This window comes from Neoarius graeffei, chromosome 15, assembly GCF_027579695.1.
Source record: "Neoarius graeffei isolate fNeoGra1 chromosome 15, fNeoGra1.pri, whole genome shotgun sequence".
Classification (NCBI taxonomy): Eukaryota; Metazoa; Chordata; class Actinopteri; order Siluriformes; family Ariidae; genus Neoarius; species Neoarius graeffei.
This window is the reverse complement of record NC_083583.1, coordinates 31,653,567-31,666,462: the sequence shown is the minus strand read 5'-3', so window position 1 is coordinate 31,666,462 and position 12,896 is coordinate 31,653,567. Positions and strand designations below refer to the sequence as shown.

The 12,896-nt window shown below is 47.4% G+C and overlaps 1 protein-coding gene across 3 annotated transcripts in view; it reads right to left on the bottom strand.

Annotated features, from left to right (window-relative positions):
- Positions 1-12,896, bottom strand: part of dynlt2b (dynein light chain Tctex-type 2B) — a 70,320-nt gene that overhangs the window by 30,232 nt on the left and 27,192 nt on the right. For all 3 annotated transcript variants that reach the window (XM_060941141.1, XM_060941139.1, XM_060941140.1), the window contains exon 3: positions 12,713-12,782. In XM_060941141.1, the coding sequence (XP_060797124.1) occupies positions 12,713-12,782 (70 nt within the window). The remainder of the gene's footprint in view (positions 1-12,712; positions 12,783-12,896) is intronic.

Sequence of the window (12,896 nt, the reverse complement as noted above, 5' to 3'; positions counted from 1 at the left end):
TTGGGCTGAACAGAAGGATGAGGTAGGCCTAGTTCATTGTGTTCCTTATGAAGCTAAGCTGAAACATCTGCTCCCTGTTTATGTTAACCAGTATCCTCTCTCTGAGGATAAAGTCAAAGGGATTGATGTCATCTTACAGTCTCTCCTTGAACAAGGCGTGGTGAGAGAGTGTACTAGCCCGTACAATACACCTGTCAACCCCGTGCCCAAGCCGGACGGTACCTGGCGTTTTACGCAGGACTTGCGTAAGATTAATGAACTGATTGTTCCTGTAGCACCCATTGTACCTGACGTTTCCTCTGTAATATCACAAGTCCCTGCTGATCATTGCTGTTTCTCCGTCATTGATCTCTGCTCTGCTTTTTTCAGCGTTCCAGTTGGAGAAAACACACAGCCTTTGTTTGCGTTCACGCACAGACGGAAGCAGTATACTTGGACACGCCTACCACAAGGTTTTATTGATTCTCCAGCTGTGTTTTCAGCTGTAATTCGTAACGCACTTTGTGACCTCTCCCTCCCCCAGGGCTCTGTGATCCTGACCTACGCCGATGATCTTCTGATATCCGCTGAGTCACCGGAAATCTGCCAAGACGCATCATTGCGCCTGCTCCAACATCTGGCGAAAAAGGGTTTCAAGGTTTCCAGAACCAAGCTCCAGTTCTGCATGGACACTGTTAAGTATCTGGGCTTTGAACTTTCACAAGGTTGTCGTAAGCTGTCAGCTGATCGGGTGCAGGCGATTCTAGACACGAAACGCCCTGCCACTAAGCATGCCCTCATGTCTTTTCTGGGTCTTATCAATTATTGTAGACAATGGATCCCTGACTGCTCCTCATATGACAAGATTCTCCGTTCTGCAATCTCTCATCAAGACCCACAGCGACATCCTTTGACCTGGACTGAAACTATGATTAACGCTTATCACTCCCTCAAAAGCGCTCTCTGCTCCGCTCCAGCTCTAGGTTTACCTGACTACTCAAAGCCCTTTCATCTCTACGCCTGTGAACAGCAAGGTATGGCGTCTGGTGTTTTGGCTCAGGAGCATGGAGGGGGGATTCGTCCGTGTGCGTTCTTATCTAAAACATTAGACACTGTTGCTCAAGGCTTGTCTGCGTGTCTAAGAGCTGTCGCCGCCTGTGCTATGATGGTTTCAGATGCAGAGAAATTGGTTTTGTCTCACCCACTGATCTTGCACTCGTCACATCAAGTTAAACAGGTATTGCAAAATTTACAGACTCAGCATATGACTGCGCAGTGACGCTCCAGATATGAAACCATTCTCTTTTTTACTGATAATCTCGAAATTCGTGCCACATCCTCTAATACTGTAGGTCACGCTCTCGCACGCCTTCTTAACTCTCAGGGCGACACCTTAGAGGACACCGATCATGATTGTCTATCTGAAATCTTGCATACTACCAGTATCAGGCCTGATCTTTCCTCCAGCTCTCTGGAGACGGGGGAAGTAATCTTTGTTGATGGCTCTTGTTCTAAACCTTCAGATGGTGTTTTCCTCTGTGGCTATTCTGTGTGTTCCCTGCCTGACATTGTACACGAGGCCTATGCTCTCCCGTTCTCTTCCGCTCAGGCAGCCGAATTGTATGCACTAATGCGTGCTTGTATTTTGTCTCAGGGCAAGGACGTCACAATCTACACAGACTCTCGTTATGCCTTTGGGGTGGCTCATGATTTTGGGAAGATTTGGCAGTCTCGGGGCTTCCACGCCGCAGACGGGAAGCCCATTTCACACTCAACCTTAGTACAAAACCTTATTGATTCTTGTCATCTCCCTAGGTCACTCGCCATAGTTAAGACTAAAGCGCATGCCTCAGGAAACACCCCTGAACAAATGGGTAATTCTCTTGCTGATCGAACGGCAAAACTTGCTGCTGCTTCTGGTGTCATGTCTCCTGGTCTAGACCCTTCATCATGTAATACATCTTGTCTTGCTAGTAGTCTGATCCCAGATTTAGACCTTATCTCTTTACAGGCTTCAGCTTCTCCAAATGATTCTGCCTTTTGGCAGCTACAAGATGCTTATGTCGCCTCTGATGGCCTATGGTACAGCCAAGATGGCCGCCTTTGTCTTCCATCACATTGCCTTCCCTTCCTCGTGCGTGAATTTCATGGCGTGACACACCGTGCACGAAGGGGGGTAACGGGGGACATGAACAAACTTTTCTGTATAGCCAATCTAAACAGTTTGGTGGATTCAATTCTCGAGAGATGCCTCATCTGCGCACAGAACAATCACTCCAAAGCAGTCGTGAAACACGAGTGTTTACCCATACCGACATCTCCATTCCTAGAATGGCAAATCGACTTCACACACATGCCTCCCTGTGGGCCGTTTAAATATCTCCTGGTGATTGTGGACAAATTCTCTAAATGGGTAGAAGCCTTTCCGTGTTCTAGAGAGAATGCAAAGGTAGTGACTCGTACGCTGGCAAAAGAAATAATACCTCGTTATGGGGTTCCAGATGCCATAGACTCAGACAAAGGTACCCCTTTCGCCTCAAAGGTCACACAAGATCTGTGTAAGTATCTTTCACTAAACTGGCGCTTTCACATTCCATACCATCCTCAATCTTCTGGTATCGTAGAGCATACTAATCGAACATTGAAAGACAAACTAACTAAGGCTATGCAGACCACAGGTTCCAAAAATTGGGTAGACCTATTGCCAGCCACACTGGCTGAAATTCGCATGACATCGAAGCCTAGTCTCGGCGGCTATTCCCCCTACGAGATCATTTTTGGGCGACCGTTCCCTGTCCCCTGGAGAAAAGGGACTCCGGCTCTGGGTACCTCTGATTTGAAAACACATATGGATGAGTATTCTGCAGCCCTTATCGATAAATTGCATGAAATTTGTACTAAGGTCAATAGTACAATATCATTTCCACCATCAGCAAACACACACCCCTTCCAAGTGGGAGACAAGGTGCTGGTGCAATTTTTTAAACGATTTGGACAATTGGGAAAACCTAGATATAGTGAGCCTGCAGAAATAGTCGCCATTACTCGTACTGCTGTCTTAACTGACCTTTTTCCACAGTGGATCCATGCCACCCGACTGAAGAAGGCTCCATAACAAAGTTGTGTTACAATAATCAGTTGCTATTAACGCTTTTTGTGTCCCTATCCAGTCTCTCTCTCTCTCTCTCTCTCTCTCTCTTTCTCCCTTTCTCTGTGCTATAGAATTGACCTGTGTGCAAACGCTGACTGAGTTGTGCAGCCCGGCTGACTGAGAATCCGTTACTGCCTGTGAGACGTTGTGAACAAAAAGGGGGAAGAGATCTCGCGCCCAGTCTGGAATCTGAACCGTGAACCGTTTGGAACCGTGGAACTGAACCACCTCACTACCACCATGATGGTCCACATCGCGGGTATCGTGACATCACTGCTCGGGGCAGGGCTACCCGCCCGAGCCTTCAGGATCACTTCCTTGCTCGGGGCAGGGTTACCCGCCCGAGCCTTCGTGGCTGCTTCATCTCTGCTCGGGGCAGGGTTACCCGCCCGAGCCTTCGTGACTATTCTCCTATTGCTCGGAGCAGGGTTACCCGCTGGAGCTGGACCTCGAGACAACATCTTCTGGCAATTCGCTAACTGGACTGCACGGGCTCACACAAATGAAAGTTGTTATGTATGTCATTTGATGCCATCCTCTACTATTATTACACGCTCACCTTTGCCGTTATGCTCTGTAGCTTTATATTATGCTTGGGGGCCAAAAGGCCAACCTTCTAAATTTTGGGGCCCTTTCTGTAATTACTCTCCTCACCCTTCTGTGGTAGCAAAGTTAAACCAGACTTCTTCAGTACATGGCACAAATACCCCCGACATTATATTACAAGATTCTATTCTCACTACTCTAAAAGTAGATATGCCTTCTAATTTCACTTTCCCTCATTGTTTCAGAATGAATTACTCTCAAAAAAGTAACATTTATTTAGGACACATTCCTAAGTCTCAATGTAAGCAGATATATGATCAGAACTCCGTCACCTCTCCATGTCCTCGCTGGATCCCGAATTCATGTCGATGTAACCCTCCGCTAACTGATTGTACACTCAACAGTATCGGATATATCAAGAATACATGTAGGGCTCATCCTGATTGTGTTCCACCACACCCTAATAATTATCCTGGTGTTAAATTGGCATTAAACTGGTACTGGTACTGCGGTAATAGTAATCTCCTTGTTTCGTTTCCCACCAAGTGGTCAGGCATTTGCGCTCCCATACAACTCAAAAACGCTATCACTGCTATCCATCCTTTCTCTGCTCATCGCCCAAAACGAGATGTCATTCATAATTTTCCACCCCTGGAACATCATCTTACTACTAGGTGGCACAGGTTTTGGACATCAATGTTTCCTCATTTTGGTGTAGCTGATCTATGGAAGAATGTAGAATTAACACATTATCGCTTAGCCAGCTTTGTTAATGAAACCATTAAAGCTGTCGATGGTATTAGGACTGAATTAACCGCCCTGCGTCTAATGACTACTCAAAATCGTATGGCCCTTGATATTTTGTTAGCAGAAAAGGGGGGTGTTTGTGCTATGATCGGCGACAGCTGCTGCACTTTTATTCCTACTAATGATAACCCGGATGGTGAAATAGGTGCAGCCATACATCAAATGAGACAGACTGCTCAACAACTAGAACATGATGAACATGGGGATACGGCAGGGTGGGTGTGGTTTTCTGGGCTGTTTGGTAATTGGTCTAGTTGGTCTGCTATTTTTTCTATGTGCATCCCTGTAGTGGTGATTTTTCTTTTGTTTATTTTCCTGGGACCTTGCATTTTGAGATGCTTGATGGACAGAATGCATAAGATGATAAACAGTCTTACCCGCAAACCTCTGCATAGAGAGAATAATGTATATTATCGTCCTGCTAGGGTGTAACACTAATCTAATTAAAATCTAATTAAAATCTAAAGTTAATACTGTGATTAGTATTAAAGGGGGGGATTGTTGGGTCAAATTTTATTATATGTAGATTATGATCAGAATATGAATCAGAATCAGTAGGTTAAATCAGGATATATGTAGGTATATGTAAGTTTAGTGAAATAGTAATTCTTAGCTTATTCTGTGTCAAAATTTAGTTTGAAATGACCTTAGGTCCGGCTGGACATTGTTTGGGAACATTTTGTTTATGAATGCGTATTTTGAACAGAGAAGTGTCTGAAGGTCTGTTTTAGTGTCAGATCGACCCATACACACTCTGAAATGGTAGAATTAAAGTTCATGATCATGTTAATTCATTCAGTTGAACCTTAGGTCATAGCTTCATAAAAGCTATGAAATATACTGAAATATATTGAAATATACTATGGTAGTGATTAATGTTAGTTTTATAGGTCCCGTAATTAACGAATGCATTCTGTGATTAATGTTAGTTTTATAGTTCTAGATTAGTTCCATAATGACATTATAATTATAATTAAGATCTTATGATTCTAAGGATTTTTAGTTTAAAAGCATTAACCTAATTTAGTTATGAGTTTAATCCTGTTAGTTGTTTAATTGTTCTCTCTCTTTCAGACATATTCTCATTGTTCTTGTGGTTAAGTTGTTCTTATTTTTTTATGTTTATTCTCTTATAACATTCCTTGTTTTAGCATTATGAAAGACATACTGTTATTTGTTATTTTACTTATGATGATGGAATCAAGATGTGATTTACTGACTTAACACACATTCATGTGTTAAGAATTATTCCTGTCAATTAGTAAGATCCTTTCTGTGCAAACTAGTGTTTTTTGACCTTCTTCGTAGGCAAGACATTATCTATGTTTAACATTCCAAACTATTCCACGAAAAATCAGACATAATATGGATTATAAGCCAAAACTCTGATATCTATCTGTACCTTACTGTCAGCAAATATGTTCTTATATTATGATTGATTCAAGATCATTACACACTTACACATAGACACACACCCATTACACACACACACACACACATGAAGACAAAACATAAACACAGAAACACTATAAGATGCTTCCAAAAATGTTTTCATTTGGACGAAGTGACTGAGCGAATAAACTGGCATGTGAACAACTCTCACGTGTTCCCTTGTCTGTTTGAGCTGTTGATTCGTCCACCTCGGGCCCGAGGGAAAGGCATTCACGAAGGAATCCAGGGTCTCTTTCTGGGTGAACCCCAACAGACAGTGAAGGTGAAGTAGGCTACTAGCCTTGTATACAAATGAGAATGCATACCTTGTTCCCTGTAAGTTGAAATCAACTGGGAGAAGATCCCAATACCTTAGGTATACAAGAGGGAGATGTAAACAGGTAGCATAATCTCTTACTTGTATTTGGACATCCTCACCATTGAGGATCATAAAGATGGAGAGGACAAGTAAGAAAAAAAAAATATTTTTTTTTTAAACACAGGGCAAACTGATTTTCCCAGTGAAGTTGGAGGCAGCTGAGGCCAGTATTGGTAGAGGCTGCAGCAGACTTCAGCCCAGTGATTGATGGAATGATGCTGCAAGTGTCAGTCCAATGCAGGACTAGGCCACAGCAGCCGCCATCCCAGCACAGGTGGAGGGCACAGCAGATGGAAGACTGCGACAGGTGGAGGCTACAGCAGAAGGAAGCTGTAGCAGACGTCAGCCCAAATGCAGGAGCAGGCTGCAACAGATGCCAGCCCAGTGCTGGTGGAAAGCAGCAGCAGGCAGCAGCAGGCAGCAGGTGCAGCAGGCGGCGGGTGCAATGAAATTGTGTAAGGCACATGTCAAAGGGTGGGGCCCTGTACGGCTAGGGGGAGGGCCCAAGGCCCAGGGGCAATGGCCCCGCCCACCCCCTTTAGCTCCACCCCTGCTGCTAGAGCTAAAAAGAAGGATGACTTCATCCATCACAACCGTGAAGGCATTTGTGAGCATCTTTGTGTCATGCTCCACCCCGGACATCCACTCCGGAGATTACGGATCTCTCATGCCAGTACCGATCCGGCTCTGGGACAGGAATCCCTTTTCACCCGTATTCACTTCCTGGTTTTCACTGCTGTGTATAAATAAGTTGTTCTCAGACTCAGACTTTGCCAGAATGTCTCGTTTGCTTCTTTAGCTGTTTCTGTGCCTCTCTTGCTGTTCATGGTTATTCTCTCAAGTGACTTTTTCTTGTTCATGGTTTTTGCACTAGCATTCTTCTGGTTCATGGTGTTTACTGCACTAAGGGTTATTTCTGATTCATGGTTTCTTGCACTAAGGGTCTTTTCTTGTTCATGTTTTTTTTTTGCACCAGCGTTTTTGTCTTTGCCTGTCTCATGTTTTTGTCGAGTTGTTTGTCTCATTTTGTCCGGACTATTTTTGCCATTTGTTTTTTGTCCTGTTTGTTTACCTTTTTGCCACACCCTTTTTTCCCTGAATTAAATCACATTATTTATTGGATTACTGTCTGTGTTCTGCTTGTGGATCTTAACTTCACCATACCACCACCCAACTTAATAGTACGTTCTGGCCAACATGGATCCAGCGGAACTCGCCCATCTGAGAACGGCCATCCAGCAGCAAGGGACTCTCCTCGGGACCCACCAACAAGACCTACAACAAATTACCCAGAACCTCACCACCCTGTCCAACGCACTCAACCTTCTCACCACGCAGATGCAGCACTGTCAAGCCGTGCCTACCCCTGCTCAGCTGTCTCCTACTTCAGCTCCTGCCACCGCCTTTCTCCACGAACCGAGACTTCCAGCGCCTCAGTCCTACGGTGGAGAACCAGGTATTTGCAGATTGTTTTTGTCTCAATGTTCGTTGATCCTAGAGCTGCAACCTCTGACCTTCCCCACAGAACGCTCCCGGGTAGCATATACAATAGCGCTCCTCACTGGCAAGGCCAGAGAGTGGGGAACAGCAGTCTGGGATGCCAATGCACCCTTTTGTTCCAGTTTCAAGGATTTCTCCGAGGAGATGAGGCAAATTTTTGACCGTTCTCTGTCCGGCCGGGAGGCGGCCAGAGAGCTCATAGAGCTGCGGCAAGGGTCCCAGTCTACCTCGGGTTATGCCATCGAGTTCTGGACGTTGGCAGCTTCGTGCGGTTGGAACGAGAATGTGTTGATCTGGGCATTCTTGCACGGCTTGTCCGACACCATCAAGGACGAATTGGTATCGCGGGAACTGCCGTCAGACCTCTCCAGCTTCATGGACCTCGCCAAACGCATCGATGCTCGGATCCAGCAACGGAGAAAAGAGAAGAACTGCCCCAGACTCACCTCCTCTCCACCTCCTGCCACGTCCGACGAACCCATGCAGGTAGACCAGGTGCGGGTGTCAGCGGAGGAACAACATCGCAGACGGAGCACGGGGGCCTGCTTCTACTGCATTCATCTGGGACACATCTGCCGAGCCTGCCCGCTAAAAGGACGAGCCCACCAGTGAATCAAGGGGCCTTGGTGGGCAACGCTCGGAACCAGTCCCCCGCTAATCACCCGTTACTTCCTGTCATCATTATCTGTGACAACCAGCATCACCACCTCCAGGCCCTCGTCGACTCGGGGCGGACAGGAACCTGATCTGCTCTGCCACTGCCAAGAGTCTGGGAATCCCGCTACTTGCTCTTGACGTCCCTCTCACTGTCCTGACACTCAATGGCACCGGCTTGACCAGCATCACCCACCTTACTGCCCCGCTCATCCTAAGGATTTCCGGTAACCACTCAGAAACCATCCAGCTTCACGTCATGAACAACCCCCATGTACCCATCGTCCTAGGATTACCATGGTTAATGCAGCACAATCCCCACCTTAACTGGACTAATAACACCATCCTAGGCTGGAGTCCTTCCTGCCTGGCCTCCTGTCTGAACTCTGCTCTGCCTCCCACCAAACCACCACAGCCCTCAGCCAGCGAGTTTCCCGACCTCTCTTGTGTCTCCGGAATATCTGGACCTTAAGCTAGTTTTCAGTAAGACCCGAGCAGTGTCCCTCCCTCCTCACTACGACTGTGGTATTGGCCTCCTGCCCGGGACAGCACCACCCAAGGGACGCCTCTACTCTCTTTCTCCCACCAAAAGACAAGCCATGGAAAAGTACATCACTGAGTCGCTAGCAGCTGGGATCATCTGACCTTCCTCCTCCCCAGCAGGGGCGGGGTTCTTCTTTGTCGAAAAGAAGGACAAGTCACTCCACCCCTGCATTGACTATCGGGGTCTCAATGCCATCACGGTCAAGAACCACTACCCACTACCACTCATGACCACGGCCTTTGAATTACTCCAGGGAGTCAAGGTATTCACCAAGCTAGATCTACGCAATGCATACCATCTCATCAGGATCAGGGAGGGGGACAAGTGGAAGACAGCCTTTAATGCCACCATTGGTCACTACGAGTACCTTGTGGTCCCTTTCGGCCTGACCAACGCACCTGCAGTCTTCCAGGAACTTGTTAACAATGTCTTAAGGGACTTCCTAAACATCTTCGTTTTCGTGTACCTGGATGACATCCTGATCTTCCCCTGCTCCCTGGAGGAACATCAGGGTCACATCCGGCAGGTCCTCCAGTGCCTGCTAGAGAACAAGTTGTTGGTCAAGGCAGAAAAGAGTGAATTTCACTAGAGCTCTGTCTCATTTCTGGGATTCATCATTTCCCTGGCAAGGATCCAGATGGACCGCCTCAAGCTCAAGGCAGTTGCCGATTGGCCCACCCCATCTTCGAGACGAGAGCTCCAGCGCTTCCTAGGATTCGCCAACTTCTACAGGCGCTTCATTCGCAACTTCAGCACGGTGGCCGGACCTCTCTCAGCCCTGACCTCAACCAAGACCCAATTCAAGTGGGGGGAGGAAGCAGAGAAAACCTTTTCCACGCTCAAGCACAGGTTTACCACAGCACCCATTCTCACCATACCCAATCCAACCAAGCAGTTTATTGTCGAGGTCAACGCTTCCGAGTCAGGGGCCGGAGCTATACTTTCCCAGAGGGCCAGTGACGACAAGGTCCACCCGTGCTCCTTCTCCCGCCGGCTATCCCCAGCCGAATGGAATTACAACATTGGCGACTGAGAACTACTGGCTGTTAAACTAGCCCTGGAGTAGTGGAGGCACTGGCTTGAGGGGTCGGAGTTCCCCTTCCTAGTCTGGACCGACTATAAGAATCTGGAGTACCTCAAGTCTGCCAAACGCCTTAATTCCCGTCAAGCCCATTGGTCTCTCTTCTTCTCCCAGTTCAACTTCACGCTTTCCTACCGCCCAGGCTCCAAGAACGGCAAACCCAACGCCCCGTCCAGGATGTTCTCCTCCCATCAAGAGGAGTCCAAGCTGCCCGAGACCATCCTTCCTCCACGCTGCCTGGTGGGAGCCACCATTCTAGAGGTTGAAACACTCATGCAGAAGGCCCTGGAGCAGGACCCCAGTGAAGGTAACCCCAACAAACATTCCTCCTAACCATTTGTTTGTTCCCGGTCCTGTGCATACTCAGGTGCTGCAGTGGGGTCATGGCTCCAAGCTGGCCTGTCATCCGGGAGCCACCCGAACCCTGGCCCTCATCCAGCAGCGCTTTTGGTGGCTATCCATCAAGGAGGACGTCCAGGAGTTTGTGGCAGTCTGCGACACATGCTCCCAGAACAAGACAGCCAATCGACCCCCTGCCGGCTTGCTAAGACCCCTCCCGACTCCACATCGACCTTGGTCTCACGTCACCCTGGACTTTGTCACAGGACTCCCCAACTCAGGTGGCAACACATGCATTCTCACTGTCATTGACCATTTCTCCAAGACCGTTCATTTCATCCCTCTGCCCAAGTTCCCCTCAGCCAAAGAAACCGCTGAACTACTCATCCAGCACATTTTCCGTCTATATGGACTGCCCACTGACATCGTTTCTGACCGGGGTCTTCAGTTCACTGCGCAATTCTGGAGGGTTTTCTGCAAATTCATTGGGGCCACCTGTAGTCTCTCCTCAGGCTTCCACGCACAGACCAACGGCCAGGCAGAACGGGTGAACCAGGCTTTGGAGGTTGCACTCAGGTGCATGGCATCCAGGCATGCCAGTTCTTGGACTAAGTACCTACCCTGGATCGAGTATGTTCATAACACTCTTCCTTCATCTGCCACAGGTCTCTCACCCTTCCAGTGCTCCCTAGGTTACCAACCACCACTCTTCCCCAACCAAGAGGAGGAGGCCTGCATACCCTCTGCCCAGATCTTCATACGCCGCTGCAGGAGGACATGGGCATTGGCCTGGAGAAAACTCATTCGCTCCGCCCTAGCATCCAAGAGGCAGGCCGACAAACGCCGCTCTAAGGTGCCCACTTACCGGGTGGGGCAACGAGTCATGCTCTCCACACGTCATCTGCCACTCAGAACCGTCTCCCGCAAGCTGGCTCCCAGGTACCTAGGACCCTTCCTCATCAAAAAGGTAATCAACCCATGTTCCATCAGACTGGCACTACCACTCACCATGCGACACATCCACCCCACGTTCCACTGCTTAAACATCTGGTCTCTAGTTCTTTGCTGGGAAGGTTACGGTCCCGAGGAGAAAAGTTGGGTCCCTGCCAGGTTCATCTTGGATCCAACCCTCATCTCTGACTTCCACTGGCAACACCCCAAGCGCCTGGAGGCGCTCATTGGGGGGGGCATGCTCCACCCCGGACATCCACTCCAGAGATTATGGATCTCTCATGCCAGCACCAATCCGGATCCGGGAGGGGAATCCCTTTTCACCCATATTCACTTCCTGGTTTTCACTGCTGTGTATAAATAAGCTGTTCTCAGACTCAGACTTTACCAGAACGTCTTGTTTGCTTCTTTTCTGTGCCTCTCTTGCTGTTCATGGTTATTCTCTCTAGTGACTTTTTCTTGTTCATGGTTTTTGCACTAGCATTCTTCTGGTTCATGGTTTTTGCACTAGCATTCTTCTGGTTCATGGTGTTTCTTGCACTAAGGGTCTTTTCTTGTTCATGTTGCTTTTGCACCAGTGTTTTTGTCTTTGCCTGTCTCGTTTTTGTCAAGTTGTTTGTCTCATTTTGTCCGGACTATTTTTGCCATTTGTTTTTTGTCCTGTTTGTTTACCTTTTTGCCACACCCTTTCTTCCCTGAATTAAATCATATAATTTATTGGATTACTGTCTGTGTTCTGCTTGTGGATTCTAACTTCAACATACCTCCACCCAACTTAACACTTTGAGGTGTAAGTGAGGCTTACGTGGGCTACCGAGGGTTACTGTAGCATTCCATTGCAACCATTGAGCTCAAGTTGTTCACGGAACAACGTTCTGCAGAAAGTGGGAAGTTTGCCAAAGGGGCATGGCTTATTTTGTCTTGCCGTAGCTGTGCCATACTGCAGCTGTGAAAACCATACACGCTGTCGTCATTGCCGTAAGGCCATACGTCACTGCTGCCATTGGTTTTACCGTGTCTTCCATCACTACCATCATGGCTACTATGGCTTCATTTACATATTTGCTCCACCCAAATTTATGCAACAGCTCACCTCCAAAATCTGCCGGAATGGCCACAGTAGCCCTGGCCACAATAGCCCCAGCCACGGTTCTCACGGATCAACCGGATGTGTGTGATCTTTGCATAACCACACGATTGTGAGTAGGATATTGCTTAATTCAACTCCACTTATTTACCCTGACAGAACTAATCTTGAAAAATTTTGACAAACTTTACCTAACAGACCTTTAATGCAGTGTGCATGTCTGTGTGTGTGTGTGTGTGTGTGTGCGCGCTTATTGTTTTTACTTCACTCCCTGTCCCCTCTGTTCTGCAATCAACACCTGCACCACCAATTTGTATCTCTCCAAATCCAGGCCTGTATACACACACACACACACACAAATAAAATGCGTAAAAATGTAACTGTGTGATGCCAGCATTTCTGTTCAGTGTAATTAAATGCTTTAATGCATGTTTAAAAATAACATAA